This window comes from Mesocricetus auratus, unplaced genomic scaffold (genome assembly GCF_017639785.1).
Source record: "Mesocricetus auratus isolate SY011 unplaced genomic scaffold, BCM_Maur_2.0 Super-Scaffold_100014, whole genome shotgun sequence".
Lineage (NCBI taxonomy): Eukaryota > Metazoa > Chordata > Mammalia > Rodentia > Cricetidae > Mesocricetus > Mesocricetus auratus.
Genome location: NW_024429197.1, coordinates 2,350,027 through 2,377,498, shown reverse-complemented (window position 1 = coordinate 2,377,498; position 27,472 = coordinate 2,350,027). Strand labels below are relative to the sequence as shown.

Sequence of the window (27,472 nt, the reverse complement as noted above, 5' to 3'; positions counted from 1 at the left end):
TTAGTGTGTCTCACAGCACACTGAGCCATCTTGCCAGCCCAGTAGGTGGACTTTAAATCATGCTGTGGAGAATGTGAAGTACAGCTCACAGAAAGTTGCTAAAAAAAATAAAAATGGGGTCAGGTATTGTGAAGGGAGGGTGAAGCCTGTCTTAGCCACCCCCACCCCAGGTCGGCTGCTGGAGTCTCCTCCTTGTCTAATCAGTTAACTAGCTCGAGATGGACCTGGTCTTCCTTGGGGGCTTCTATTCCCTTAAAACTGTGGTTTGTAGAACACTGAGACCTCAGGATTCCAGGGTTGGGGTGGAGACAGCGGACAAAGACAGCTGTGTCTCGGGACCTGAGGAGATTTTTCCCAGACGGGTCAGCCCCCTCTGGAGCAGGACGGCTCCAGGCAGGAGGGATGCTTAGGGGAGCCTTGATGGGAAAGAGGTGGGGGGAAGTGACAAACCACAGGGGGAGAAAGGGAGACTTAGCCACAGCCACAACATCCCATACCATTTGAGAGCCCGGGTCACACGGGAGCTGGCATATCCCACCTGGGTCACATAGGAGCTGGGGTCCAGGGTCCTGCTCACTGTGGGGAAGTAGGTGAGCTAGAAAGGGGTTTGGAGGGGGAAGAGAAGAAATCTGGGGTCTGGGCCAGCAGAAATTATCTGTATCCCTGGGGGGTACCCAAGGTATCCCCAAGGTCTGGCACATAAGTGGTACAGGTGATTGTCCTTAAATGATAAATAAGGGGCACATGCTTTAAGAGGCTGGCCAACCCCATGAGGAGTGCCATCTGGGGAGTTGAACAGACCTGGGTTTAATCCAGGTCCTCGGAGATGAGTCATGTGGTGTTGGGCAAGACGTTGTGCGACTCTGAGCTACTGTCTGAGCTCCTGTCTTGTTTTCTCTACAATAGGAAAGGCTGAGCCCATACCTCACAGGGCTGCGAAGAGACTACAACTTAAGAACTTCCAGCAGCCAGGAACTCATTTCATGAACAGTAGCTGGCCTGCTGTGGCTTAGAAGGGGAAGGTCTCTGAGATCCTCCAGGTCACAGGCTCTCCCTGGAGGGTTTGAGGATGGGAGCATTGACCTGAGAACTAGTGAATGTGAGAAGCAGCCGAGATGTTGCCATAGATACAGTGTTGTTGTTGCTGCCCTAAAGGAGCTTGGGCTGGGGACAAAGCTCGGTCAGTAAATAGCTTGCTTTGTAAGCATGAGGACTTGAGTTCAGTTACCAAAACCCCTGTTTTGTTTTGTTTGTTAAAACGGGAGTTATGGGGGAGTCGGAGAGATGGCTCAGTGGTTAGAGCACTGTGTCTTCTGGCAGAGAAGCTGGGGACAGTTCCCAGCATCCACATGGTGCCAAAATCACCTGTAATTCCAGTTCCAGGGAGCTCTGACCCCCTTTGCCCTCTCTGGGAGCCTGCATGCACACGGTGAACATAAGCTCATACAGGCACACACATATATAAATAAAAATGAATAAATCTGTCAGGCGGTGGTGGTGCACGCCTTTGATCCCAGCACTTGGGAGGCAGGTCTCTGTGAGTTCAAGGTCAGCCTGATCTACAGAGCTAGTTCAAGGACAGGCTCCAAAGCTACAGAGAAACCCTGTCTTGAACCTCCCCCTCCAAAAAAATGGGGTTTTCATTAAAACAGAAATAACGTCATGGGCGCTCTCTTTGTGTCTCTGTCTCTCTCATCTCATCGTAGCCCAGGCTGGCCTCAAAATCATGAAGCAGCCAAGGATGACCTAGACCTCTTGATTCCCCCGCCTCCATGTGCTGGACTCAGGCATGGGCCACCACACCTGGTTTTGTGTGGTGCTTGTGTAGGCTAGGCAAACACACTACCAATTTAGCTACACCCCAGCCCCTCACGGGCTCTTTCAAATGTTCACACGTGTTTTCAAGGCTCTGCGATGTCCTGCAAGACACTGTATGTTTGTTTTGATGAGGCCAGCATCCCATTTCCTCTAGATACCTAGCAGACTTGAGGATGGAGCAGGATTGTCCTGTGGGGAAGAGGCAAAGATCTGATGGTTTGGGCCAGGCATAGGTCCGAGCCCACTATAGACCTTTGGACATGTTTCCTGGGCCTCTTCCTCAGGCTCGTTGTGAAAACGAAAGAGTCGGGGGAGCTCTTGCTACATAAGACTGGTTCCTGGTTCAGTGCAGGCTCCTTGCCAGGCTGGCCATCCCAGGCTCCAGGTACAGCACAGTGGGGTCTCGGGCCTGGTAGGAGCTTGACTGGATATCTGCTTGGTACAGCTGATGCCCCTGGCTTGGGAATCTTGCTGGCTCCAGAACAATGGAAAACAGAAACACCCAAATACACCCAGAGAACAAGGAGGAGGCTCCAGCGGTCCAGTCAAGTCCTGGCCCAAGTTCCACCAAAGAGACTGATTTGGAGCCCACTGTGTCAGTCACTCAGGTAGGCGACCTTTACTTCCAGTTCTGAGCTCAATCCCTAGCACTGGTTTCTTCTCCCCCCTCCCCAGGGCCTTTTTTTGTTGTTGTTGTTGTTGTTGTTGTGTTTTTCAAGACACAGTTTCTCTGTATAGCCCTGGTTGTGCTGGAACTATGTCTCTGTAGACCAGGCTGGCCTTCTGCCTCTGCCTCTGCCTCTCAAGTGCTGGGATTAAAGGCATATGCCACCAACACCCGGCACATAATGTTTGTTTTTTGTTTTGTTTTCCGAGACAAGGATTCTCTGTGGCTTTGGAGGCTGTCCTGGAACCAGCTCTTGCAGAGCAGGCTGGTCTCAACTCACAGAGATCCACCTGCCTCTGCCTCCCATGTGCTGGGATTAAAGGCATGTGCCACCAACACCCGGCACATGAATTATTTTTTTAAAAAAAGATTCCATCCATTAGTTAATGAGCTACATGGTATTTGCTGACCTCTGAGGCTAGGTACTATGTTGGCTTAAGGTCCACCCTACTGGAAACAGATGGCCAAGATGGAGATTAAAAATCAAAACTCCAGGGGTGGGCCATGGTGGAGTACACCTGTTGCCTTAGGATTCAGTCTGATACAGAAAGATATCAGATTCAAAACTAGCCTAGTCTATACACCACAACCGTTATCTCAAAAAACTAAAAAAATGCCAGGCAATGGTGGCACATGCCTCTAATCCCAGCAGAGTTCATGGCCAGCCTGGTCGACAGAGTAAGTTCCAGGACAGCCAGCCAAGGCTACACAGAGAAACCCTGTCAAAAAGCAAAACAAAACAAAAACATCAAGCATCTGGGCCATGGGATAATGGTACTGTGTGGAAGGCATCATTTCTTGCCCACTGGCATTCTTCCAAACAGTCCTCAACATAAATAATCCTTTGGCTGAGATTCTGGTTGGACTCCAGTTTTATGCCAGAGTTCCTAATGCTAAGCAGCAGGGCCAGGTCTACCATCTTCTTCCAAGCTCCGCCTGGTTTATCTCTTCCCCTCTCTCTAGCCCTCCCTGACATAGGCAGACACAGGAGGAACAGGAGAAAGGCCCCAGCACCTGGCCCAAGGTCAGTCCTTGAGCCAGCCCAGGTACATCTCTATTTCAGGCTGGGCTTGCAGGTGCCAAGGAAAAGGACAGTGGAAAGCAGCCTATAGCTCCCACAGGACCAGAGAGGGAGCTCGGACACACAGGATCATCCCAGGAGGGGCCAGGAGAGCCTGAAGCCCAGGAGCAGAGGCCCTCTGCCAGAGCAGGGTGAGTCGTGTGGGACTTCCCAGAAAAGGGGAGCCTGAAGAGAACTGAGAGCTTCCAGGTTAAGGCAGATCTAGCGACTGCAACATTTCATGCTTCTCCCCTTCTTCCTGCTTCTCCCCCCTCTCTCCTCCTGCTCATCCCTGCAGAGGATCAAACCCAGGACCTTGAAGATGCTAGCTTGGCAAATGTTCCCTCACTGATCTGTAACCTTGACCCAGGTCAGAGCACCAATCAAACTAATTTCTTTCTCTTCTTCCTCTTCCTCTTCCTTTTCTTTCTCTTCCTCCTCCCTTCCCCTCCTCCTCTTTTTCTGTTTGTTTTGAGACACGGTTTCTCTGTAGCCCTGGATCTCCTGGAACTGGCTCTGTAGACCAGGATGACCTTGAACTCAGAGATCCGCCTGCCTCTGCTGCCCATGAGCTGGGATTAAATGTGTGCATGCACCACCACCAGGCTCTAAATGATCTCTGTCCACCCTTTGTCTATTGGCTCCTTCCAGGCCAGTCTTTTTCTCAAGGGGAGTTTATGTCTCTTGTTCAGCTTCAGATCCTCCTCCTGGTACCAGCCAGAGCACATGCATAGTAGATGCTCAATAAACACTGATTCACTAAATCAATAGAAGAATGAATAAAGGGGGGAAAGCCAATGGGCTGAGCTTGGAGGTATATGCCTCCTGTAATCCCTGCACTTGGTGGGTAGAGGCAGAAGGATTGGCAATCCAAGGTTAGCTTCAGCTACACAGTGAGTTCCAGGCTATCTTAGACCACATAAGACACTGCCTCAGTAAATAAATAAAATAATAACATAGACAAAACTTATACCATAGGGCCAGTGGCATGTCTCGATGGATAAGGTTTGATTCCCCAGGAGTTATATGATGGAAGCAGAGACCCAATCTCTGAAAGTTGTCCTCTGACCTCCAATGTGCACTGTGGCATGTGAGGCGACTACTCTCCCCACCTACCCATTCCCACACAAAATAAATAAGTGTTGGGGCTGGAGAGATGGCTCAGAGGTTAAGAGCACTGACTGCTCTTCCAGGGGTCCTGAGTTCAATTCCCAGCAACCACATGGTGGCTCACAACCATCTACAATTTTATTTGGCGCCCTCTTCTGGCATGGAGGCAGAACACTGTATATGTGATAAAATAAAATCTTTTAAAAAATAATAAGTGTTATTTTTTTTAAATCATTATATTCACCAGGTGATAGTGGCACACACCTTTATTCCCAGCACTAGGGAGGCAGAGGCAGGTGGATCTCTGTGAGTTCAAGGCCAGCCTTGCCTACAGAGTGAGTTCCAGGACAGCCAGGGCTACACAGAGAAACCCTGTCTTGAAAAACTAAAATTTAAAAAATGTAAAAAGTCCCGTTTATTTATCTGTGTGGCGCTGCTGTGGCGATCAGCAGTCCCCTAACAGGGGGAACTGGTTCTTTTCTTCCACCTGGTAAGTGCTGGGGTGAGGACTCAGGTGGAGGAAGCCAGAGTCAGTAGCGTAGGAAGCACCTTCAGCTGCCGAGCCATCTTCATGGTCCTTCAAAATTGTGTTAAAGATTTAGCTAACATAGGCTGAAGAGATGGCTCAGTGGTTAAGAGCACTGGCTGCTCTCCTGGGGGACCTGGATGCAGTTCCCACCACCCACATGATGACTCAAAACCCCATATAGCTCCATCTCCAGGAGATCAGCGCCCTCGTCTGGCCTCCTTGGGCTCTGCACACACACACACATTGCATATATGTACATGCAGCCCAAACACTCATGCATATTTCTCTCTCTGTCTCCCTCTCTCTCTGTCTCTCTGTCTCTCTGTCTCTCTGTCTCTCTCTCTCTCTCTCTCTCTCTCTCTCTCTCTCTCTCTCTCTCTCGACAGGGTTTCTCTGTGTAGCCCTGGCTATCCTGGAACTCACTCTGAATAGCAGGCTGGCCTCGCACTCACAGAGATCTTCCTGCCTCTGCCTGTCAAGTGCTGGGACTAAAGGTGTGCACCACCACACTTATCTATGATATGGAATTTTACATGCTCACTCAAACATGTGTTTCTTGCAAGAAGGAGGGACTCAGAGAGGCCCCACCCTTCCTGTGGGCTTTGGGCCGTTCAGGGTTGCTGGGGAGGGAGAATACTTCTTCAGTGTTGCAGCTGATGCTGAGGTGCCCATGAGTCCCTTGTGCTCCTACCAGCAATCCCCATGAAACTCACTCAGTCACAAAGGAAAAGCAGACAGGAAACGATGGGGGATGGGATTGGCTGGGAAGAGAGAGTGGAAGGGGCAGGAGAGGGTAATGGGGGGGATATCATCAGAATATTTTATATCCCTGTGTAGATGTCATGACGAAACCCATTACAATGAGCACACGCTAACGGAAGCATAAAAAGGAAAGTGTGCATAGGAAGGCTTCTTTTTTTGGGGGGGGGGTTTGAGACAGGGTTTCTCTGTGGCTTTGGAGGCTGTCCTGGAACTAGCTCTTGTAGACCAGGCTGGTCTCGAACTCACAGAGATCCACCTGCCTCTGCCTCCCGAGTGCTGGGATTAAAGGCGTGCGCCACTACCGCCCGGCATAGGAAGGCTTCTTACCTTGAGTATGCACTATGAATGTGGAGAATACAAAGTCACGTGAAGACGGCCATTTAATGAATCCACTAGCATCGAGTGGGTCATGCATGAGAAAAAGCCTCTAGAAGACAGCCCCAGGCAGGCGGTGGTGTCACCTGTGACCCCAGCACAGAGCGGGCTCAGGAAGGAGGGCTAGTAACTTGAAGCCAGCCTAAGCAGCAGAGCAGAACCCTGTCTGAGGGAGGAACAGAACCGAGAGAGCAAAGCGGTGGTTAGAGAGAGACTAGAGACACACAGACGTGACAGTTTTAACTTTATGACCTTGGGCCCAAGTGCCTCCATTTTCCTGAATCCCTGTTCTTTCTGATTATTCTAGTATTTTGGTATGTGGGGGTAGTGGGGGTGGGGGTGTTTTACTGGCAACTGAACCCAGGGCCTTGTGCATGCCAGGCAAGTATTATACCAGCCCAGCATCAAGTCCCCTTCCTCTCGCCCCCCCTTTCTCAATCCCTCTCCCCCCTCCTCCTCTTCTTCCCTCTCCCCCTTCCAGCAGCGAGAGAGTCAACACAGGATCCCATGCAGCTCAGGCTGGCTTTGAACTTACTGTGAAGCTAAGACTGATCTTCAACTCCTGACCCCCCCCCCCATGCCTCCCTAGTTCTGAAGTTACAGGTGTACACCACCAGCACCCCTTCTCTTTCTGAAAAATCGTCAATAATAAAAGGGTTAGACTCTAGCCACCTGAACATTCCCATCAGGGTGCCAGAGACTTGGGGTATGTATCAGTCCTTCATTTATTCTCCCAGGCAATAAGTATGCGCCCCTAGGATGCCTAGTCCAGGACAGGTATTCTGGGAGAGCAACACCCAGGCTGAAGGTGAAGTGTCTGTTGTCTGTCTTTTCTGCAAGGAATCAGTCATCTTTGGCAACCGAGGAAGGGCTGAGGGATCTGCAAGCTGGCCAGGAGCAAGCCCAGCCTGGTGCGGAGTGCGTGGTCTCTGAAGAGCAGCCACGGCCAACCATGCCGACCGGGGAGCAACAGGAGAGATGGCAGAGTGCCAAAGACATTCATCCCACTGAGAGCTGCCAGGTAACCCTGGGAGATCAGGAAGAAGGGCATGGCTATGTGGGGGGAGGGCAAAGGGATCTCCTGTGCCCCCAAAACAGATGTGCCTGTGTTTGGTGAAGGCTGTATATTGGAGCTGGCAGACACAGTCTCCCTGCATCACGGCGTGATCCTGGGCGCTGGAATCAAAGTGTTCTTCGGGTCTTGTTTACAAAGAGGCCCTCTGAGTGTCTTGGGGACAGGACCAGGGGCAAGGGTTGTGTGACAGATGGTCCTGGGAGGTACTGGGTTTAAGAGGCTGGCTGTGACACCTCCTTCCCTGTGGTCGCTGAGCCTTTGCAAGGCAGGCTGGCCTTTCAAAAATGTATTAATTGGAACAGACCTTTTTTTCTTTAAGGTTTTTGTTTTGTTTTGTTTTGTTTTGATTTGTTTTTGGGTTTTCAAGAAAGGGTTTCTCTGTGGCTTTGGAGGTTGTCCTAGAACTCACTATGTAGACCAGGCTGGCCTCGAACTCACAGAGATAGGCCTGCCTCTGCCTCCCGAGTGCTGGGATTAAAGGCGTGTGCCACCCAATGCTCGGCTGGAACAGACTTTTCATTTCCTTATTTTTCTCATTTCTACATTTATTTACAAAAAATAATGTAAAATAACCCAATACAACATTCTTTTTTTGCTTGTTAGTTTTGTTTTGTTTTTCCAGATGATGTTTCTCTGTGTAGCTTTGGAGCCTGTCCTGGAACCAAAGACCAGGCTGCCACTGAACACAGAGATCCACCTGCCTCTGCCTCCTGAGTGCTGGGATTAAAGGTGTGTGCCACTACCACCCAGCCCAATACACAGCCCAATACAACATTCTTAGTTTTTCTTTTTTTCTGTTTTGTTTTTCTTTTTTCTGAAACAGCATTTCTCTGTGTAGCCCTGGCTGTCCTATAACTCACTCTGTAGACCAGGTTGGCCTCAGACTCAAAGATCTACCTTGCCTCAGCCTCCTGGGATTAAAGGCATGCACTACCACCTCCCTGGCTGTTTGTTTCTTAAAAGACAGGGCCTCACTGGGTAATGATGGCGCTCATCTTTAATCCCAGCACTCAGGAGGCAGAGGCAGGAGGATCTCTGTGAGTTTGAGGCCAGCCTGATCTACAGAACAAGTTCCAGAGCAGCCAGGGATACACAAAGAAACCCTCTTCCCCCAAATGATTTTTTTTATAAAAAAATTATATACCTTATAATAGAAGAAGTGTGTAGAAGTCTTTCCTCTAAAACTCCCCTCAGGGCCAGGCATTGGTGGCACATGCCTTTAATCCCAGCACTCGGGAGGCAGAGGCAGGCAGATCTCTGTGAGTTCGAGGCCAGCCTGGTCTACAAGAGCTAGTTCCAGGACAACCCCAAAGCCACAAAGAAACCCTGTCTCAAAAAACAAAACAAAAAAATAAAACTCCCCTCAGGAAGTCAGAAGCAGCTCTTCTAAGGCCATCTTCTTAATTTCCCAGACTCTGACTCTCCCCACTCAGGAAGACACAGATCATCATCTGGAAAAGCCATGGGCCTCAGACAGCAGGAATCCGCCACTGGAGAATGACCACCCCAGTGAAGCAGACCTACTACAGGTCAGGCTGCAGGAGCCCATGTCAAGACCCAGCTCAAGGACACACAAGGACAGCCCCCAGGTGGCGGTGCCCCCCAAACCCAAAGCAACTGCAGAGGAAGAGAAGGCCCCTCCCGTCTTGCCAACTGCACTGGGACCTCGAACACACAAAGAGGGGTACGCCATCCTCCAGGGCCACTTCTGCCCTGCTCCCCGTTCCCTCTACCTTCGGGTGGCTCTGCAGCAAAGTAACACTGGAGATGGAGCTGGGAGCCGGCTCAGTTGGTAAAGGGCTCACTCTGCAAGCATGATTCATTTCCCAGGTAAAAGCTGGGCACTGAGGCCCATGCTTGTAATCCCAGCACTAGAGAGATGGCAACGGGCAGATGCTGGGACCATGATGGCCAGCTAGGCTAGCCAGTTCCAGGCCAATGAGAGGCCATGTCTCAAAACAACAGGGAGGCTGAGGAGATGGTTCAGTGGGCAAAGGGGCTTGCTGCTAACCTGAAGACTTAAATCCAGTCCCCAGGGACTCACTTAGTGGAGGAGGGGAGGCGATTCGTGCAAGCTGTCCTCCCGCCTCCACACACGTGCTGTGGATGCACACGCATGCGCACAATGACCAGTTACTGGGCCCATGACGTGGCTCAGCAGATAAAAGTGCTTGACACTGAGTATGGTGACCTGAAGTTGTCAGACTCACTGGTTCCAGGTTGTCCTCTGACTTCCACATGTGTGCAAATACAACATGAATAAATAGATGTACTTTTATTTTTTTTTCCCAAGGCAGGGTTTCTCTGTGTAGCTCCGACTGTCTTAAAACTCTCCCGGTAGACCAGGATGGTCTTGAACTCACAGAGATCTGCCAGCCTCTGCCTCCCACATGCTGGGATTAAAGGCGTGTGTCACCATGCCAGGCCCAACAAATGTAGTTCTAAGAACACAGTGTGGTGGTGTTCATGCTTCTGTCCTACTGAAATACCTGGGCTAAGTCACGTGGTGCTAGGCCTCGGCTTTGCCCATCTTTGGTCTGTCTGCTTGCAAGTAAAGCAACGAAGGGACCCTGGGGTGGAGAGGGGATGAGGCTAGGGTAGCAGGCTGACTGTGCTGGGGGTCAGTGTAAGGGGCAAGCCCTGACCTGAGACCCTGCCCACCCCCTGTGGGGGGTTCCTCTCTGTTTAGAGGTGAAGCTGTGGAGACCAAGGCAGCACCAAAGCCTCTTCCTCCACCAGTAAGTAGAGTCAGAGTGGGATGGGGAGACGGGAAAAGGGGATTGTGGGAGAGCTGGAGGGAGGATGGTGGGAATGGAAACATTTCCAGGCAAACTGGGGAAAGTATGATTGTAAGCCTGTGCATGTGCTGTGTGTGTGTTTGATTTATATTTCCTTCTTTTTAATTTTCCTAAAATTACATGCGCTATTGTGTGTGCACAGACGCACATGTCCCTTGCCACAGGAGTGGAGGTTCTCTCCTTCTGCCATGTGGACCCTGGGGATCAAACTCAGGTCAGGGTTGGTGGCAAGTGCCTCTACCTGATGAGCCATCTCAGTCAATTTTTAGGTTTTTGAGATGGGTCTCCTGTAGCCCAGGCTGGCCTAAAACTCCCTGTGTAGCTGAGAATGATCTTAAACCCTAACCCCTTAGCCATTGCTTCTGAGATGCTGGGAGCATGTGTGTGTGCTGCCAGGCCTGGTGTGTCCGCTTGGACGAGGCAGTCAAACATGGATGACACTCTAGAGCTCTCGGGTCCCCATCCCAGGGATGCTCCAGGTCAGCCTGGATCCCTTCTGCCCTTAGCCCTCAGTTCCAATCCACAGCTTCTCTGAGTATCTGCTGGCTTCCAGCCAGCCCCACGCCACCAGCTCTGCCGCTTTACGGTCTCCGAATTGATGGTACAAGCTTAGAATTCCCAGGCTGCCATCATCCCCAGCCTTGAATACTCCAGCCAGGTACATTGCAATGCTCAGGCTTGTCCCTGGCTTCTCTTTGAAGTGACCACGTGTGTAGTTTATTAGCTGATGCCGCCTCTACCTCCATTCCACCAGCCTCTAATAAATGCCACTGAAGAAAACAGGATGAAAAGATCCAGCCTCAGGACTGGAAAGATGGCTCGATGGTTAAGAGCACTGACTGTTCTTCCAGAGGACCTCAGCCAGGCCTTTAATCCCAGCACTCAGGAGGCAGAGGCAGGCAGATCTCTGTGAGTTTGAGGCCAGCCTGGTCTACCAAGCAAGTTCCAGGACAGCCTCCAAAACAATACAGAGAAACCCCGTCTCGAAAAACCAAAAAGAAAAAAAGAAAAAAGAAAAAAAGAAACCCTGTCCCCCCAAAAAAGAGAAAGAGAGGAAAGGAAAGAAAGGAAGAAAGAAAGAGGAAAAAGAAAAATTTAGGCGAATGAGGCTCACTTGATAGTTCCTAGACTGGATCCCCACACATCACAAACCAGGCTTGGTGACTCACGCCTGGAATCCCAGCACTGGGGAGTTAGATGAAGAAAGAGCAGAGATTCAAGATCATTCTCGTCTACGAAGGGAGTCAAGGCCAGGTCAAGCTAGAAATGCTGATTTCTTAGTTTCTTAAGGTGTGTGAGAGGGAATGGCTCCACAGGAAAAGTCCCTTGGTGACAAGCCCAACAACCTTAGTTGCAAGGGACCCGCAGGTTGGAAGGAGAGAAGCAATTACTTGTCCCCTGCCTTTCACTTGGACACCACAGTACCTGACCTGCTTCATGTGAACACACATACAGAAACAATTTTACATGTAGCCTGGTGTGGTGGTGCATGCCTTTAGTCCCAGCACTCAAGAGGCAGAGACAGGCAGATGCAGAATTCAAGGACAGCCTATTCTACATAGAGAGTCTGAGACCAATCATGGCTACACAGTAAGACCGTGTCTCAAAGTCAATGAATTAAATAAGTATGGCTAATTAAAAGAAAAGACCAGAAGGACGCATTAGCATGACCTGAGTTCAAACCCCAGGACTCACATGGTACAAGGAGACCGCTGATTCCTCAGGTTGTCCTCTGATCTCCGATGTACCACATGGTGGGTGCACACAGGCGTGAGCGTGCGCGCATGCACGTGCGTGCACACACACACACACACACACACACACACACACACACACACAAATCTGTACATCCCAAATCCTCATCTCCATGCCGGACTTACTCTTGAAACTCCCAGATCATATACCCAACAGCCAGATGGAGTGAGTGTAAATGGAGGCAGGGCTTTTCTTTTGTCCCGACTGCCCAATCCCAAATAATCATACAAAAGCTTATATTAATTACAAAATGGTTGGCCTATTGCTCAGGCTTATTACTAACCAGCTCTCACAACTTAAACTTAACCCATTTCTTTTTTTTTTAAGATTTATTTATTTATTAATACAACATCCTTCCTCCATGTATGTCTGCACATACCAGAAGAGGGCACCAGATCTCATTACAGATGGTTGTGAGCCACCATGTGGTTGCTGGGGATTGAACTCAGTACCTCTGGAAGAGCAGTCAGTGCTCTTAACCTCTGAGCCATCTCTCCAGCCCAACTTAACCCATTTTTTTTTTTTTTTTGGTTTTTACGAGACAGGGTTTCTCTGTATTGTTTCGGAGGCTATCGGTCCAGCCTGGCCTCGAACTCACAGAGATCCGTCTGCCTCTGCCTCCCGAGTGCTGGGATTAAAGGCGTGCGCCACCACCGCCCAGCAACTTAACCCATTTCTATTCATCTGTATTTTGCCACATGGCTGCTGGCTTTACCTGTGCTCTAGCATCTTTTGCTTTTGCTTCCTTAGAGGCTACTTACATCTCTCTCTCTCTCTGTCTCTGTCTCTCTCTCTCTCTCTCTCTCTCTGTCTGTCTCTCCCTCTCCCTCTCTCCCTCTCTCTTTCTCTCTTTCTCTCCCTCTCTCTCTCTGACTCCGCCCCTTCTTCCTCCCTGTAGTTTCAGTTTGGCTTTCCTACCTAACCTTATTATGCCTTTCTATAGGCCAAATCAGCTTTATTATCAACCAATGAAAGTAACATATTCACAAAGTACAGAAGGATTATCCCACAGCAAGCGAGTTCACTCCTCAGACTACAGATCAGAGCACAGACTTGTTCCCCCACTGTAGGGTTTTTTTTTCTCTAGGGGGTCCACCACCCAGCTCCCAAATAAATACACAGAGAGTTATTCTTATCCATGAATGCCTGACCTTAGTTTGGCTTGTTTCTAGCCAGGGTTTTTAACTAAAATGATCCCGATTCTCTTTAACTACATTTTGCCCCTGGGATTTTCACCTTTCTTTAGTCTATATGTCTTTCTTTCCTTCTTACTCCACGGCTGGCTGTGTGGCTGGCCCCCAGCATCCTCCTCTCCTCCTCATTTTCTCACTCCTCGAGCCTCTCTTCCTACTTATTCTCTCTACCTGGCAGCCCCACCTATCCCTCTCCTGCCCAGCTATTGCCCGTTCTGCTCTTCATCAGATCAATCAGGTGTTTTAGACAGGCAAAGTAACGCAGCTTTAAAGCGTTAACCAACTGCAACATAAAAGAATGCAACGTATCTTTGCATCATTAAACAAATATCCCACAGAATAAACAAATGTGACAATCTTAAACTAATATTCCACTTGCCACCCACTCCTGACCGTCTTCGCCTCAGCAAAGGTCACCTGTAGCCTTTCACCCAGACGCTCATATGAATCAGCTCAGATGGTTCCTATTCCTCTTATTCCCAGATGACCCCTTCCCACTCAGTGCATCGGCAGTCCCCCCAGCCCTACAAAGTCTCTCCCGAACCCATCCCTTCCCATGCCCATCAGCCAGTCCAAGCTGCTTCCTTATAGAGCAAGTCCCCAAATCGCCACCCAGACACACAAGGGTCTGTGTCTAGCGACTCTGGTGAGATTTCTAGCCTGTAGGTGTGCCTTGCTTTCTCGACCCTCAGGCTTCCCGGTATGCCTGACTGTCTCCCCATAAATGCTGCCATGACTAATTCCACAAAGTCGGTTAGGCTTCAACTTGGATATCACTCTCTCAGCAAAGTCTTTTTCCTGACCACCCAATCTCAAGTATCCCATCAGCCATGGGTACTTTATCATATGTATCCTATTTTGTTGTCTTTGTGGTGCTTTGGGGTGGGGTGGGGGACAGTGTTTGCCTGAATGTACACCCGGGCACCACATGTATGCAGTTCTCCAGGAAGCCAGAAGAGGGCGATGGATCCTCTGGAGCTAGAGTTACAGATGGGAGTTGAGGATTACAGGTGTGCTGCACCACGCCCAGATTTGCTTTGCTCTGCTTTTACAAAAGGGAGGGCGGGCTAGGAATGCCCCTCAGAGGTGCAAGTGCTCTTATCAGCAAGGCCTCAGGCTCGATCCTTAGCATCAAGAAAAGGATGCTGATGGGAGTAAGTGATGGAGAAGGGCTGGGTTGAAGCAGGTAGGCTGACCCAGGCCTGGGAGGGACCAGATGGAGGCATGGCTGGCTCTATGGAATGAATGGGGAATAGTATTTGAAGTGTCCATCACGTGCTGGGGACACCTGTGTGAAACAGGCATCAGGAGTGAGGCCAGGTCACTGCCAGCTGTGTGGGCTGCAATGGAGGAAGCGGGCCCACGCTGGGACATAGCTTGCAGGTGAGAGGTGGTGAGTCACTTGTGGGCCCCAGGGTGGCGCACGGAGATTGGAGTGCCGCCTCCTTGGCTTTGGAGAGGAAAGGACAGCTTGAGCATCCTCAGAGGCTCTGAGGAGGCTAGGACCTCTGTGGGCCAGTCTGGTTGGCTGGCTGCAGGTATCCCACACGCCCGCCCCCGCCCTCAGGAGGAAAGAGACACTGTTGAGAAGAAGGAGCTGAGCCAAGGGCAGAAGCAACGGCAGCAGGCTTTGGCAGTTGCAGGTGCCCAGGGCCCTGGGAACTCTCGTCGGGGCTTCATGAAGTGTCTGCTGGAGGTGGAGGAGCAGGAGGAAGCCACCCATCGGAGGACTTTGAAAACCCGGACCCTGACAACCCGGAGGTCCCCCAAGACCCTGACTTCTGTCTCAACCTCAGGCCCCGTCAGCAGCTCAGTCCCAACCTTGCCTCTGACCCTGCTTGAGACCTCCACCTCGGCTCCAACTACTGTCCCAGCGTGGGTCAGACCACCAGCCCCTGGGCAAGCCCCTGCCTCTGTGGGATCCCCTGGCTCAGTCCCGCCAGCCCCCACCCAAGACCTGAACTGGAAATGGCCAGAGTTCTTGCCACAGAGCAACGAGAGAAGCCTGAACCATGCCAAGGCACGGTAGGAGCCACCTCCGCTAGCCCACCGTCTAGACAGGGTCCCGCACTTAGACTGTTTCCACGTGGGCCGTCCTACCGTCCTCGACACTCCTTGTCCCTGCTCCTTCCCTCTGTCTCCTTTCTGTGCTTCCCAGCAAGGGTCCCCCAAGTTCCAGGTCCCTTTTCCTCTCTATTCCTTCTTTCCCTTCCTAATGCTGGACTGGGGTAGAAACCAGGGTTCACACATACTAGACAAACACTCTACCCCTATACTGCACCAACCAGTTCCCCGGCCCCTCCCCACCCCCTCCCCACCAGATGAACCACCCATGGCTCTGCTTCACTCCCCTGGGTCTGTCTCTCCTGTCCACCAGAGTCCCTCAGGGAAGTTTCCTGAACCCCGGCTGCCCTGCCTTCCTCTCCCCTGCCCTTGGGTAGCCTTGGCAGAGGCTGGCAGGAGAGGCTTGCAAACTGTCCTGGGCCCACTGTCCTCCAGGCAGGAGCCGGAAGAGCATAGCCTCTCCAAACTGTATCAGAGCTGGGAGGAGCGGTCTGAGGAGCACCTCACCATGAAGCAAGAGGAAGGTGAGCGCTTCACGTCACTGCCCTCCTGACCCACTGTCCACCACAGGAAGGGGCATCGCCAGTGCAGGTGATGTGTGCACAACATTCTTGACTGTAGCAGCTCCTTTCCCCGGATTTTCCAGAATGTTTTCACTGACCCAAGGGAATAAAACAGAGTAATAGAGCTTGGAAACCTATATCTTCCTTGTGACATGCACACACATGCACCACACACACTATAGCACACACCACATGCACCACAAAAGTTAGAAAAGGAAAGGAAGGTCTGGAGAGATGGCTCAGAGGTTACAAGCACTGGCTGTTCTTTCAGAGGTGCTGAGTTCAATTCCCAGCACCCACATGACAGTTCATAACCATCTATAATGAGATCTGGTGCCCTCTTCTGGCGTGCAGACAAACATGGAGGCAGAATGTGTATACACAATAAGTAAATAAATCTTTAAAAAAGAAAAAGAAGACGCCGGGCGGTGGTGGCGCACGCCTTTAATCCCAGCACTCGGGTGGCAGAGGCAGGTGTATCTCTGTGAGTTCAAGGCCGGGCTGGACCGACAGCCTCCAAAACAACACAGAGAAACCCTGTCTCGTAAAAAAAAAAAAAAAAAAAAAAAAAGTGCAGGAGTGTCCCACCTGGTAACCGTCTCCCTCCACAGCCTTCCGCAGCTACTTTGAGATCTTTAATGGCGCCGGTGAGGTAGACGCACAGAGCCTCAAGAACATCTTGCTCCTAATCGGCTTCAACCTTACCCCAGGCCAGGTGGAAGAAGCCCTGATGAGTGCCGATGTCAATGGTGAGCAAGGGGCTCTTCCGAGTCCCAGACAGGGGCTGCACCCGCACGTGGGATCCTCGCATGGCATAAAGCTCGGGTCAGAGTCCAGTGTCCCTAAAGCTCGGGTCAGAGTCCAGTGTCCCTAAAGCTCAGGTCAGAGTCCAGTGTCTCTAACACCTGAACCCATTTTGTCTGCACTTTTCTCTCACCCTGGGTCTCATGAAGACTGCAGCAAGCTGTTCTGGTTCTAGAAGTTAATGCTCTCTGCCGGGCGTTGGTGGCGCACGCCTTTAGTCCCAGCACTCGGGAGGCAGAGGCAGGCGGATCTCTGTGAGTTCGAGGCCGGGCTGGTCCGACAGCCTCCAAAACAATACTATCTATCTATCTATCTATCTATCTATCTATCTATCTATCTATCTATCTATCTTAATTTGTGTAGCCTTGGCTGTCCTGGAACTCACTCTGTAGACTAGGTTGGCCTCAAACTCACAGAGATCCACTTGCCTCTGCTTCCCGAGTGCTGGGATTAAAGGTGTGTGCCACAACCACGCAGCATGACCCTTACATTTCTTTTACTAGTCTTGTGGCTTTCGTCAAATCACTACAGTTTGCTAGGCCTCAGTTTCTCTGCCTATAAAATGGAGCTATTGGTAGCAACCTCCTCATCAAGTTCTGTAAGATAAAATGGAGTAAGCCAGGCAAAAGGTGCGACAGAGCCCTGCAGGCCAGGGGACAGCAGCTGTTGGCAAGTATGGAACGCCCTCTGTGGGTGTTCCTGTGCAGGGCACCAAGAATAGTGATATGTAAGACACAGGAGCCTGGCTGTCCTCAAGGGTTCCCAGACGGTTTCTGCCACAGGGCAAGGGTTGACACAGAAGTTAAGTAAAGCAAATAGAAACAACAGTTACGGCTGCTTGGAAGATGGGGGTCAGGAAGGAAGGCTTCCTGGAGGAGCCTCAAGTCAAGTGGTGCCAAGTTAAACGGGAGTCAGGCAAAGAGAGAAGGAAGTAGTAATCCCTGGGAAGTGGGCAGGAAGCACCTGCATATGACAGGGCGTGGCCTGGCACAGGGAAGAGTAGGGCCATGCAGGACCTGAGTGTCCTGACCACTGCTAGTGACTGCTGTCTCTGCCACTGCAGACACCTCAGACACATTTCAGGGGATGTGAGGAAGAAACAGGGTTTCTCTGTGACTTTGGAGGCTGTCCTGGAACTAGCTCTTGTAGACCAGGCTGGTCTCGAACTCACAGAGATCCGCCTGCCTCTGCCTCCCGAGTGCTGGGATTAAAGGCATGCGCCACCAACACCCGGCTGAAGAAGCAGACTCTAGGAAGACAAAGGTTCTGGGGTTCAACCCTAGCTGACCGAGCTCTGCCCAATGTGGACAGGGACCAAAGCTTGAGCCCCACCTATGGCCAAGGTTAAGTCCTGAGCATCCCCGCCCCGACTTTATGCCTTAGTCCATTGTCAAGCAGCTCAGAGAACATCGATGGAGGTCTCACCAGCTTGAGCCCTGGGACACATTGTGGAACAAAATGTACAGTCCTTGTCTCTCAGAATCTCCTTTAAGTTCCAGGAGCCACATGAGTGACAGGAGCTTTAGGAGACAGGCTGCTGAGGGATCTGCCCCGGTTTGAACCTCTGAGAAAGGGGAGGTGACCTGCCACTAAACATGACCTGAGTTTGATCCCTGGCATTCACACGGTGGAAGGAGGCAACCACCTCCCAAAAGATGTACTCTCTCCTCCACACCTGTGATGTGGCAAGCATATTGTTGCCCCTCCCATAAAAAATTAAATGTAGTAATGAGGAAGCATGACAAGAAGGGTGGCATCTGTGAGTAGGGAGCAGCATGAACAAAGACTCTGAATGGGAAGAACGTGGCCTTCTGGGAAAGCGACTTTACTGCATGACATGGGACTATGACGGTAGTCTGGTGGGTTCTGCAGGCACAGGCTCATGCAGAGACCAGGACTCAGGGAAGATAGTCGCTGGCCTTTAGTGGGCATGCACTATGCATGCAGCCCTGTTACAGCTGTCTCCAATCCAGACTGAGAAAGCTAAACCTTCCTGGGATTCAGAAACTTGACCCAGCTCACATGAATGGGAAGTGGTGGACTTGGGTTTTGTTTTGTTTTTGTTTTTTTGAGACAGGGTTTCTCTGTATTGTTTTGGAGGCTGTCCTGGAACTCGCTCTGTAGACCAGGCTGGTCTAGAACTCACAGAGATCCACCTGCCTCAGCCTCCCGAGTGCTGGGATTAAAGGTGTGTGCCACCACCACCAGACTTGGGTTTTGAACTCACACTGCTGTCTCAAGAATGCAAGGCTGGAGACATGGCTCAGTGGTTAAGAGCACTGACTATTCTTCCAGAGGACCCTGGTTCAATTCCCAGCATCCACATGGCATTTCACAACAGTCTGTAATTCCAGTTCCAGGGGACCTGACACCCATGGCAAAACACCAATGCACATAGAATAAAAATAAATGAGTGAAGGCCGGGCGTTGGTGGCGCACGCCTTTAATCCCAGCACTCGGGAGGCAGAGGCAGGCAGATCTCCGTGAGTTCGAGGCCAGCCTGGTCTACAGAGTTGAGTTCCAGGACAGCCTCCAAAGCCACAGAGAAACCTTGTCTCGAAAAACCAAAAAAAAAAAAAGAGTGAGTTCGAGGCTAGGCTGGACCAACAGCCTCCAAAATAATACAGAGAAACCCTGTCTCGTAAAACCAAAAAAAAAAAAAAAAAAAAAGAATTAAAAATACAAGGTCCAGTAGTTTCTTATATTCCTTGACAGGGTCTTGCGTAGCTCAGGCTGGCATGGAGCTGGCTATGTAGCCAAGGATGACCCTGAAGTATTAACCTTCCTCCCTCTACCTTCAGTGTTATGTGGTGCTGGGGAACTGAACCCTACACTGTGCTTGCTAAACATTCTACCTACTTAGCTACGAGCGCTGTCCTGGTCCAATAGCTTTCTAGCCAGAAGATTGGAATTTAGGCTTCTCCTGTCCACATTTTCTGCTGATTCAGCACCACTATTACAAACTTCTACCCACCAGGAGTGGGTGGGTGGGATGGGGGAACACGGGGACACCAGGGCCACACCTGGCTTCCAGTACCTGGGCCTGCTGCAGAGGGCCCTTGTTCACCGTTATTTCTCTGACACTGCAGGAGATGGTCATGTGGATTTCAAAGACTTCTTGGCAGTGATGACAGACACCAAGCGCTTCTTGTGCTCTGTGGGTGAGTGGAGTCAGCCCAGTGGAGTCAGAACTGGAAGCAGGACCCGGAGACTGACGGGGTGCAACAGAGGCCACCTAAGAGTAATGGCGGCCACTATTCCATGTCCCCAGAACAGAATGTCCTGATGGATATGTCGCCCCCGAACCCCTACACACTGTTCTTTGAGATCCTCTCTCTGCTGGTGGAGATGCTGGCCCTGCCGGAAGCTGCCCTAGAGGAGATCACGAAGTAAGAGGGGCTGGCTTGCTGGGGGTGGGGTGCAGGCAGAAGCGGCAGCTACGGCTTCAGCAGCTGAGGATGACTGAGGGTTACGACTCTCAGTCGCAACTGGAAGAAAAGCCCGATTGAACTGCCAAAAGCAGACTAGGAATGCATCGTTCAATCAGCTAGAGCCTCAGGAATGGCTGAATCCAGGAAACTGGATGATACCAGTAAAGTTTTATTTCTCCACCTCTCCATCTCAGGGTGCTGGCTTCAGGTTCAGCCAGGCTCTCCCAGTGGGAAGGGAGGTAATGACAGTCCCCATACTCAGTCCTCCTGGTTTGTCAGTCTCAGCAAGACTACAGCGATCCTTCCCGAAGCACTTAGAAGGGAATCTTGTAGGAGGGGTGATGGGCAGGCAGTGGGCAGCCCAGAAGAGATGACTACTAAACAAACATGATCATTCTCAGGCTTTAGCCTGATGGGCGGAGTTGGAAGGCCCAGCTGATCTCTGAGCCTCGCCCTCTGCTTCCTGTCCTGAATGAGTACATGTTAATACTTGCTGGGCCGTATGGTAGATTTGTTTTTAGCCTTTTGAGAATTCACACTGATTTCCAGAGTGGCTACACCCATCTTCAGTCCACCATCATTGTCGCCAGCTGCTTTCTTGATTTCAAAGTTGTTTCAAAGTGAATTTCTCTAATTGCTGCTGCTGCTGCTGAATGCACTTTGAGGCCTTTCTTAGCCATTTTTACTTCTTTTCTTTTTTTTCCTTGTTTTGTTTTTCAAGACAGGGTTTCTCTGTATAATAGGCCTGGCTGTCCTGGAACACACTCTGTAGACCAGGCTGGCCTCAACCCTGCAGAGATCCTCCTGCCTCTGCCTCCTGAGTGCTGGGATCAAAGGCGTGCGCCACCACCGTCCAATGCCATTTTCATTTCTTTTTCTGACTATTTACATCCTTAGCCCAGTTTTTAATTGGATGGTTTGTTTTCTTGACTCTGAGCTCTTTTTTGTTGTTTGGTTTTGAGTCAGAGTTGCCTCCCTGTAGCCCTGGTTGCCCTGGAACTTACTGTGCAGACCAGGCAGGTCTTGAACCCACAGAGATCTGCTTGCCTCTGGTGTACTGGCACTAAAGGTGTGGGTCACCGCCCCTCAGCTTTTGAGTTCTCCATACACTCTGGGTATCATTCTGCAGCAGATGCACAGAGGGCAGATTCTCTCCCGCGCTTGCGCTTTGGGTTTCCTCTTCCTTCACCGTTCCCTTACTTGTGCTGTGGCTTTAGCCGGGATTACAGCACTGACATAAGAGATCACAACGGGCTCAAAAGATTTCTTTTTCTCTGTATAAGCAGCCAGGGCTGTCATAGGTTTAACCTAAAGTGGTCAGCTAACGTCACTCATTTTTGAGAAAACATCCACCAAATACCAGAGGATAAATTACCATTGTTCCTCCTCCTGTTTCCTCCCACCCCCTTGAGACAGGGTCTCAGGTGTCCCGGGAGACCAGCATGGCAATCCTCCTGTCTCAGATCCCCAAACTCTTGGGTTACCCCTTCCCTTCCCCTCTGGCCCCTCCTTCCCGTTCACTCTGTCACAAAGCTATACCTCCAGCCCAGGAATTCGTAGTTCCTTGATGGAAGGAAGCTTATTTGCACAAGTACTTTTACTTGAGAGAGACCTTTACAAAACGCCTCCGGGCTGTAAGAGACTGGGCCCCGGGGTAAGATGCGAGCTCATTTTTTTCTTCCTTTTTTTTGTGATGGGATCTGTGTTACCCAGCTGGGCTGGGACCTCAGATATTCCAGCTTTACCCACAAGCATTAGAGTTGTGGGCATACTTCACAGTGCCCAGTTCCCAAAAGCCAATCATTTTAAGTTGGCCAGGTGTAGCAGTCCATGCTTTTAACCCCAGTACTCAGTACTCAGGAAGCAGAGGCATGGCATCTCTGTGAGTTTGAGGTCAAGTTGGCGTACACAGTGAATTCCAGGCCAGCAGGGGCTGTATAGTGAGACTCTGTCTCAAAAAAATTCAAATTTCACTGAGGGCACATGTAGCTCAGGCTAGACTCCAATTTGATATAGCTGAGGATGACCTTCAAGTTCTGATGCTCCTGTCTCTATCTCCTGAGTGCTATGATTACTGGTGTGCATAACCATGCTTGGTTAGTTTGGTGCAGGGGCCAAACCCAGGGATTCATATATGCTAGCCAAGTACTCTGCCAGCTGACCAACCACACCACCACACATATAAAGTCAAACTTCCTTTGGACTGCCAATTCCTGAGTAAGGACACAGAAACTTATTATGAAAGCTTGCCTTAGGTTTGTTCCCAACTATCTCTTAAAATTTAAATTAACTGGTTTATATTAATCTATGCTCTGCCATGTGGCTGTTACCTCTCCTCCATACCGTATGATCAACTGCTGGCAAACCACACACACCCCATTCTCTCCTGCCTAGCTATTGGCCATTCAGCTCTTATTAAACAAATCAGAAGGTGCCTAAGGCAGGTGAGGTAAAATACAGATACATTTTCATACAGTGTAATTAAATATCCACAACACAAATACCCTTTTCTTACTCTAAATACAAATGACTTCAAGCCATAAAGCTCAATGACTTACAATTTGAAAATTTCTTTGGCCTCCATACAAATGCCAACACAAAGATGTATTCCCAGCTGGGTGGTGGTGGTGCACACCTTTAATCCCAGCACTCAGGAGGCAGAGGCAGGCGGATTTCTGAATTTGAGGCCAGCTGTCTACAGAGTGAGTTCCAGGACAGGCATAGCTGTACAGAGAAATCCTGTCTCGGAAAAAAAAGACAAAAAAATGCATCCCCACTTTGTCCACACATTATTTCCTGTTACTTTGTAAGCCCTTCCTACTGAGCTAAAGCCTGGCCTAACATGCTATTTTCTTGAAGTTCTCACCCTTTGGTTCTGAGAGTCTCCAAGAGAGTTGATTTTAGAACTGTATGTGGTGGCATGCACCCCCTAATCCCAGCACTTAAGTAGAAGCTGGAGGATCAGGAGCTCAAGGTCACCCTTGGCTACACTGTGAGTTGGAAGCCAGCCTGGGCTACATGAGACTGTACAAGAACTACAAAGACCCAAGTCAGCTGTTGTGTGCACCAGGCCTCTTCAGGAGCAGTTCTCTGTAGCTGTGTGTGTGCAGGCACCCCAAGAGGCTAGCACAAGGTGTCACATGCTCTGTAACTAGTTACAAGCAGTTTTAAGCCACCTGACCTGAGTGTTGGGAACTTGAACTTGGATCCTCTGGAAGAGCAGAAAGTGTTCTTTTTGGTTTTTTGAGACAGGGTTTCTCTGTATTGTTTTGGAACTCTCTCTGTAGACCAGGCTGGCCTCGAACTCACAGAGATCCACCTGTCTCAGCCTCCCGAGTGCTGGGATTAAAGGTGTGCACCACCAACGCCAGGCTGAAGGAAGTGTTCTTAACCACTGAGCTACCTCTCCAGTCCTGTTCTGGTATTCTGTGTCCCTCCTACATTAGTGCTCCTGTTTTCCAAGGAGATATATATATATATATATATATATATATATATATATATATATATATATATATATATATCTCCTCCTCTTTTTTTTGGGGGGGGTGTTGTGTCAGACCAAAGCTTCTTGAGAAATAATGTACAGGAGGCAGGGTTTCTGAGCCTGTATATGGCTGCCAACACCAGTGCATTTATTCTTTGCTCACTGGGTAGTCTAGCTGGTACAGAAACCTACTGGGCATGTCAATTAAGGAACAGGCCTCCGGTTGGCTACAATTTACACCAGTTCATGTTATTCTTGGACTAGAAGCAGCAAGCAGGGAGACAAAGCTGCCCAGGCACCCAGTTTCCTAGGTGAGACACAGGAAGCGGAGGGAGGAGCCAGCTGTGACTGAGCTGGCTACAGTCTGCTTTCTCAGTCCTGGCGCCACAGTGACCCTCTGCTCTTTGTTCCTTGTGTAGCTTTGGGGATAGCCTTGATTTCACAGGAGACAGATCCAACCTCTATGGGCAACTGTGGAATCGGCTTTCTATCGTCTCAAGTCGACCCACCTTCCATGAGGGATAGGGAGGCCCTAGCAGAGCCAGCCTCCCGTCCTGAGGGCCTGCCAGCTCTGAGGAGCACACCCAGCTGAGTCCTCAGGCTCCAGTCCCTCTGGCCTCCTTCCCACCAGGTGGCCATGAAGTGCTGGGTCTGCTCCCTGCCTCACGGGGTACCTTATCAGAATGAGCAAACAGCCCTGTCACTACCCCCAGCCCTTTCCTTTCCCTCAGAGAACCCATCACCCCTGACACAGTAGCTTTACAGTCAAGTATGATCTGACTGCTGTTCTGCGTCCATGCAGTTGGCTCGGGGGCAGAACGGAGGGAAGGGGGTGGGTGGCAGAGGGAGGGGCGACGCAAGGACGTGTCATTCAGCCCAACACCCCTGAATCTGAAGGACTGAGCGTGGTGGCTTGGGAAGGAAGGGAAACGCCTTATACCCTGGCCACCAACTCCAGGGGTGGCCCTCGGGTGTTTAATTCCTTTGCAACTCTGGGTTCCATGTGTCAAAAGCAGCCTGGAGCAGCCTGAGTGGTCCCTACAGGAGTGAGAGCTGCAGCAGGGCTAGAGTGAGAGGTCAGGCCAACACAGGCACAGGACCCTTGTGTGTGGCAGCCCTTCACTACTCCAGGCCAGCGGAAACAGTTAGCACACTATTTGCTGCTGTATGTACTCAATAAGGTAAAAGGCAAGCGATAAGGTCAGTAACACTGAGCAGGCCATGGCTGCTCAACTGAGGTGTGTAACGTCAGTCCATAGGAGGCAAGAGGTCAAAGGATCACCATGAGTTTGAGGCCAGCAAAGGCTATACAGCAAGACCTGTCGCCCAACAGAAATAAAAAGCAAGCAAGCTGGGTTGGGAGCCTGGCTAGTATACAAAGAGAGCAGACTCTGTGATGCAGCCTTAAGCTGCAGCTGAAATAAGGTGGGGCCAGCTGCATGGCTGGGTCTGTTGTTTCAAAGACAAGGACTCCAAGTATCCCAGGATGGCCTAGAACTCACCATATGGTCAGGGAGGACTGTGAGCTCCTGAGCCTCCCACATCTGCCTCCGGAGCACCAGGGTTACAAGCATGTGCCACCAAGCTCACTGTAGCAGTTTACCAAGGCTTCCTGAATGCTAGGCAAGCACTCCAGCAGCCAAGCCATATCCCCAGCCCTACTCGGCCGGTTTATAAGCAGAGCTGTATCCAAGCGAAATAAAAGAAACAGAAACTGGCCAGGCGTTGGTGGCGCACGCCTTTAATCCCAGCACTCGGGAGGCAGAGGCAGGCGGATCTCTGTGAGTTCGAGGCCAGCCTGGTCTACAGAGTGAGTTCCAGGACAGCCTCCAAAACAATACAGAGAAACCCTGTCTCGAAAAAAACCAAAAAAAAAAAAAAAAAAAAAAAAAAAGTAACAGAAACTGTGCAATACTTACCAATCTCTACATGGCTGGCGCCAAGATGGGTCTCATCTTGTGTAGTACAATCCTCCAGCATATGCACATTCGGCCCCCTCTTAGCAGTGTGGGGAGATCTGAAGCTCAGCAGATTGAAGCAACAGGGCAGACAGAACCATTTCCTTGTATTTCATAAGGGGATTACGTCTCCTGACACCCCACCCCCCAAGGCTTCAGTACTGCCATACAACTAACCAGCCAGAATGGGGAGGAGGGAGGTGTCAGGAGGAAGGGGTGAATTAACCACAGCCAGGCTGAGCTGCGGGGTGTTGCCCCCTCAGCTACTACCAGAAGAAGCTTAAGGAAGGCACCTCCAAGACCAGAGACGTGGAATCGACTGTGAGCGGGCTACGGTCGAGGAAGAAGCTTCCTTACAATTCTCAGCAAGTAGAGAGCTTAGAGGTCCCAGAACGAAGGGTCATCAGGATCCTGAACCGGCTGAAGCAGCAGAACTATGGTGAGGGCCAGTGAGGAGCCTGGGCTGGCAAGCAGAACCCTGTCCGTGTGGCTGGATTCCCCCAGATGTAGCCCGGGGCTCAGCTGGGTGGGAACCATTACCAAACAGGGCTGGTCCACATCACCCAACATCAGCTCCATGCTTTGGATCCTACCTTCCTGCCTTATCGCTGAGACATGGCCGGCTCAAGAACTACTGTGAGAGGCCACCGGAGTCAGCTCCACTACAAGGCCCTTTGTAGGTGTGTCCTACAATCACCCCACTTGACAGAAATGAGAACCAAGGGAATCTCAGTGACTTCCCCAGCTAGTATGCTGGCAAGGGCACCCCCAAATGTTGTGGTTGACCATTCTCCTGGGCAAGCTATGGCCAGTCTTTACTGTGTGCTCAGGCTCCCACACACACGTCATCTACTGTGCAGTGGGGACCAATACCTCCATCTTAGAGGCTCAGACATTAAGGATTATTATGAAGCAAACCTAGGGTTTCACCAGGCTGGCCCTCCTCTCTCTCATTCCCTCCTATCCCAGCTGCCAATCTACAGAGCCCCTATGCCCAGGTGCCCTGCATCCCACTCTGCCCGAGGCTGGAGAAGAAGGCGGTCCGTCGAAAGCAGGGTAGCCATAACCATCCTGTGCTGGATCAGTGTGTCTCTACAAGCATGGGCCCTGACCTCCATGGCCTCTTTTTCCAGTCAGGACAGCAAGGAAGCAGGTGGGTACTGAGGGCCAGGGACTCTCGGGCCCATCTATTACCCCTGGCCTGACTGGGGAATCCATCTTTCAAAGAGACTATGCTGGGAAACTACTTACTCCAGGGAGGATGGATGGACAGACAAGAAAGTAACCTTTGTTGAAAGCCTGGGTACCAGACGGGCAATTTCAGACACCTGAGCATTTCACAGCAGTCCTGAGCCTATCATCCTTAGGATGGTGTTGCTCCCCCGTTTCTCAAGCATGGGAACCCCTTGGCTTTTTTCTGAATTATGGGATGCTTAGAAACTGGGACTTGAGATCAGCTCCCCAAGCCTAACTTCTGGCTCTACTTCTAACAATTGCCTCTCCCTGACTATATGGGATGGCTTGTGAACCTGGCAGGACTACAGGGAAAGGGCCAAATATGCTCCATCTTTCTGCCCGACTCTCCTCCCCAGGGAACACAGCTCTGACAGCAGAAAGTGGCTTAACTCCGTGCCAGCCCGAACCCACTGACTGTCTGGAATTGCAGCTCCAGAAGGTCAAGACCTACAGACAGCTGGGCTGTGGGACAGGGCCTGGCTTTGGGAGTTTGCTTTCATGGCCTGGTAAGCCAATAAACACCAAGAACCTCAGCTTTTTTTATCTGATGTCAGTGAAGGCCCCGTTTTCACCATCCTGTATGACTTATAGAGCTCCAGCAGGCCCTCAGGTTAGAAATTCTTGGGGAGTTCTGTCTCCCTACTCAAGACGTGGGAGCCCTACAGTGGTGGACTTGAGCCAAGCACTCCAGAAAGCCTCAGCCTCTGAGAGCAGCTGACCTCTACAAGAGCAGGAACCCCCAGGGCTGGATAAGCAACCACAGTATGAGACAGGAAGCCAGAAATGA

At 50.7% G+C, this 27,472-nt stretch overlaps 1 protein-coding gene across 6 annotated transcripts; it reads left to right on the top strand.

Moving 5' to 3' along the window:
- Positions 1-312: 312 nt before the first annotated feature.
- Positions 313-27,218, top strand: Spata21 (spermatogenesis associated 21). Of its 6 annotated transcripts, none has more exons than XM_040757519.1 (15): positions 313-362; positions 907-1,180; positions 2,264-2,426; positions 3,549-3,697; positions 7,162-7,342; positions 8,809-9,080; positions 10,086-10,134; positions 14,710-15,167; positions 15,642-15,730; positions 16,381-16,518; positions 19,663-19,734; positions 19,845-19,962; positions 25,713-25,888; positions 26,419-26,602; positions 27,042-27,218. In XM_040757519.1, exons 3-15 carry the CDS (start codon positions 2,304-2,306, stop codon positions 27,097-27,099), a joined length of 2,067 nt encoding a protein of 688 aa, XP_040613453.1. In that variant the 5' UTR covers positions 313-362; positions 907-1,180; positions 2,264-2,303; the 3' UTR covers positions 27,100-27,218. The 6 variants fall into 6 exon arrangements, with proteins under 6 accessions (XP_040613453.1, XP_040613450.1, XP_040613452.1 ...); XM_040757516.1 differs by having other exon boundaries at positions 326-431; positions 907-1,040; XM_040757518.1 differs by having other exon boundaries at positions 326-431; positions 907-1,099.
- The last annotated feature ends 254 nt before the right edge of the window (positions 27,219-27,472 follow it).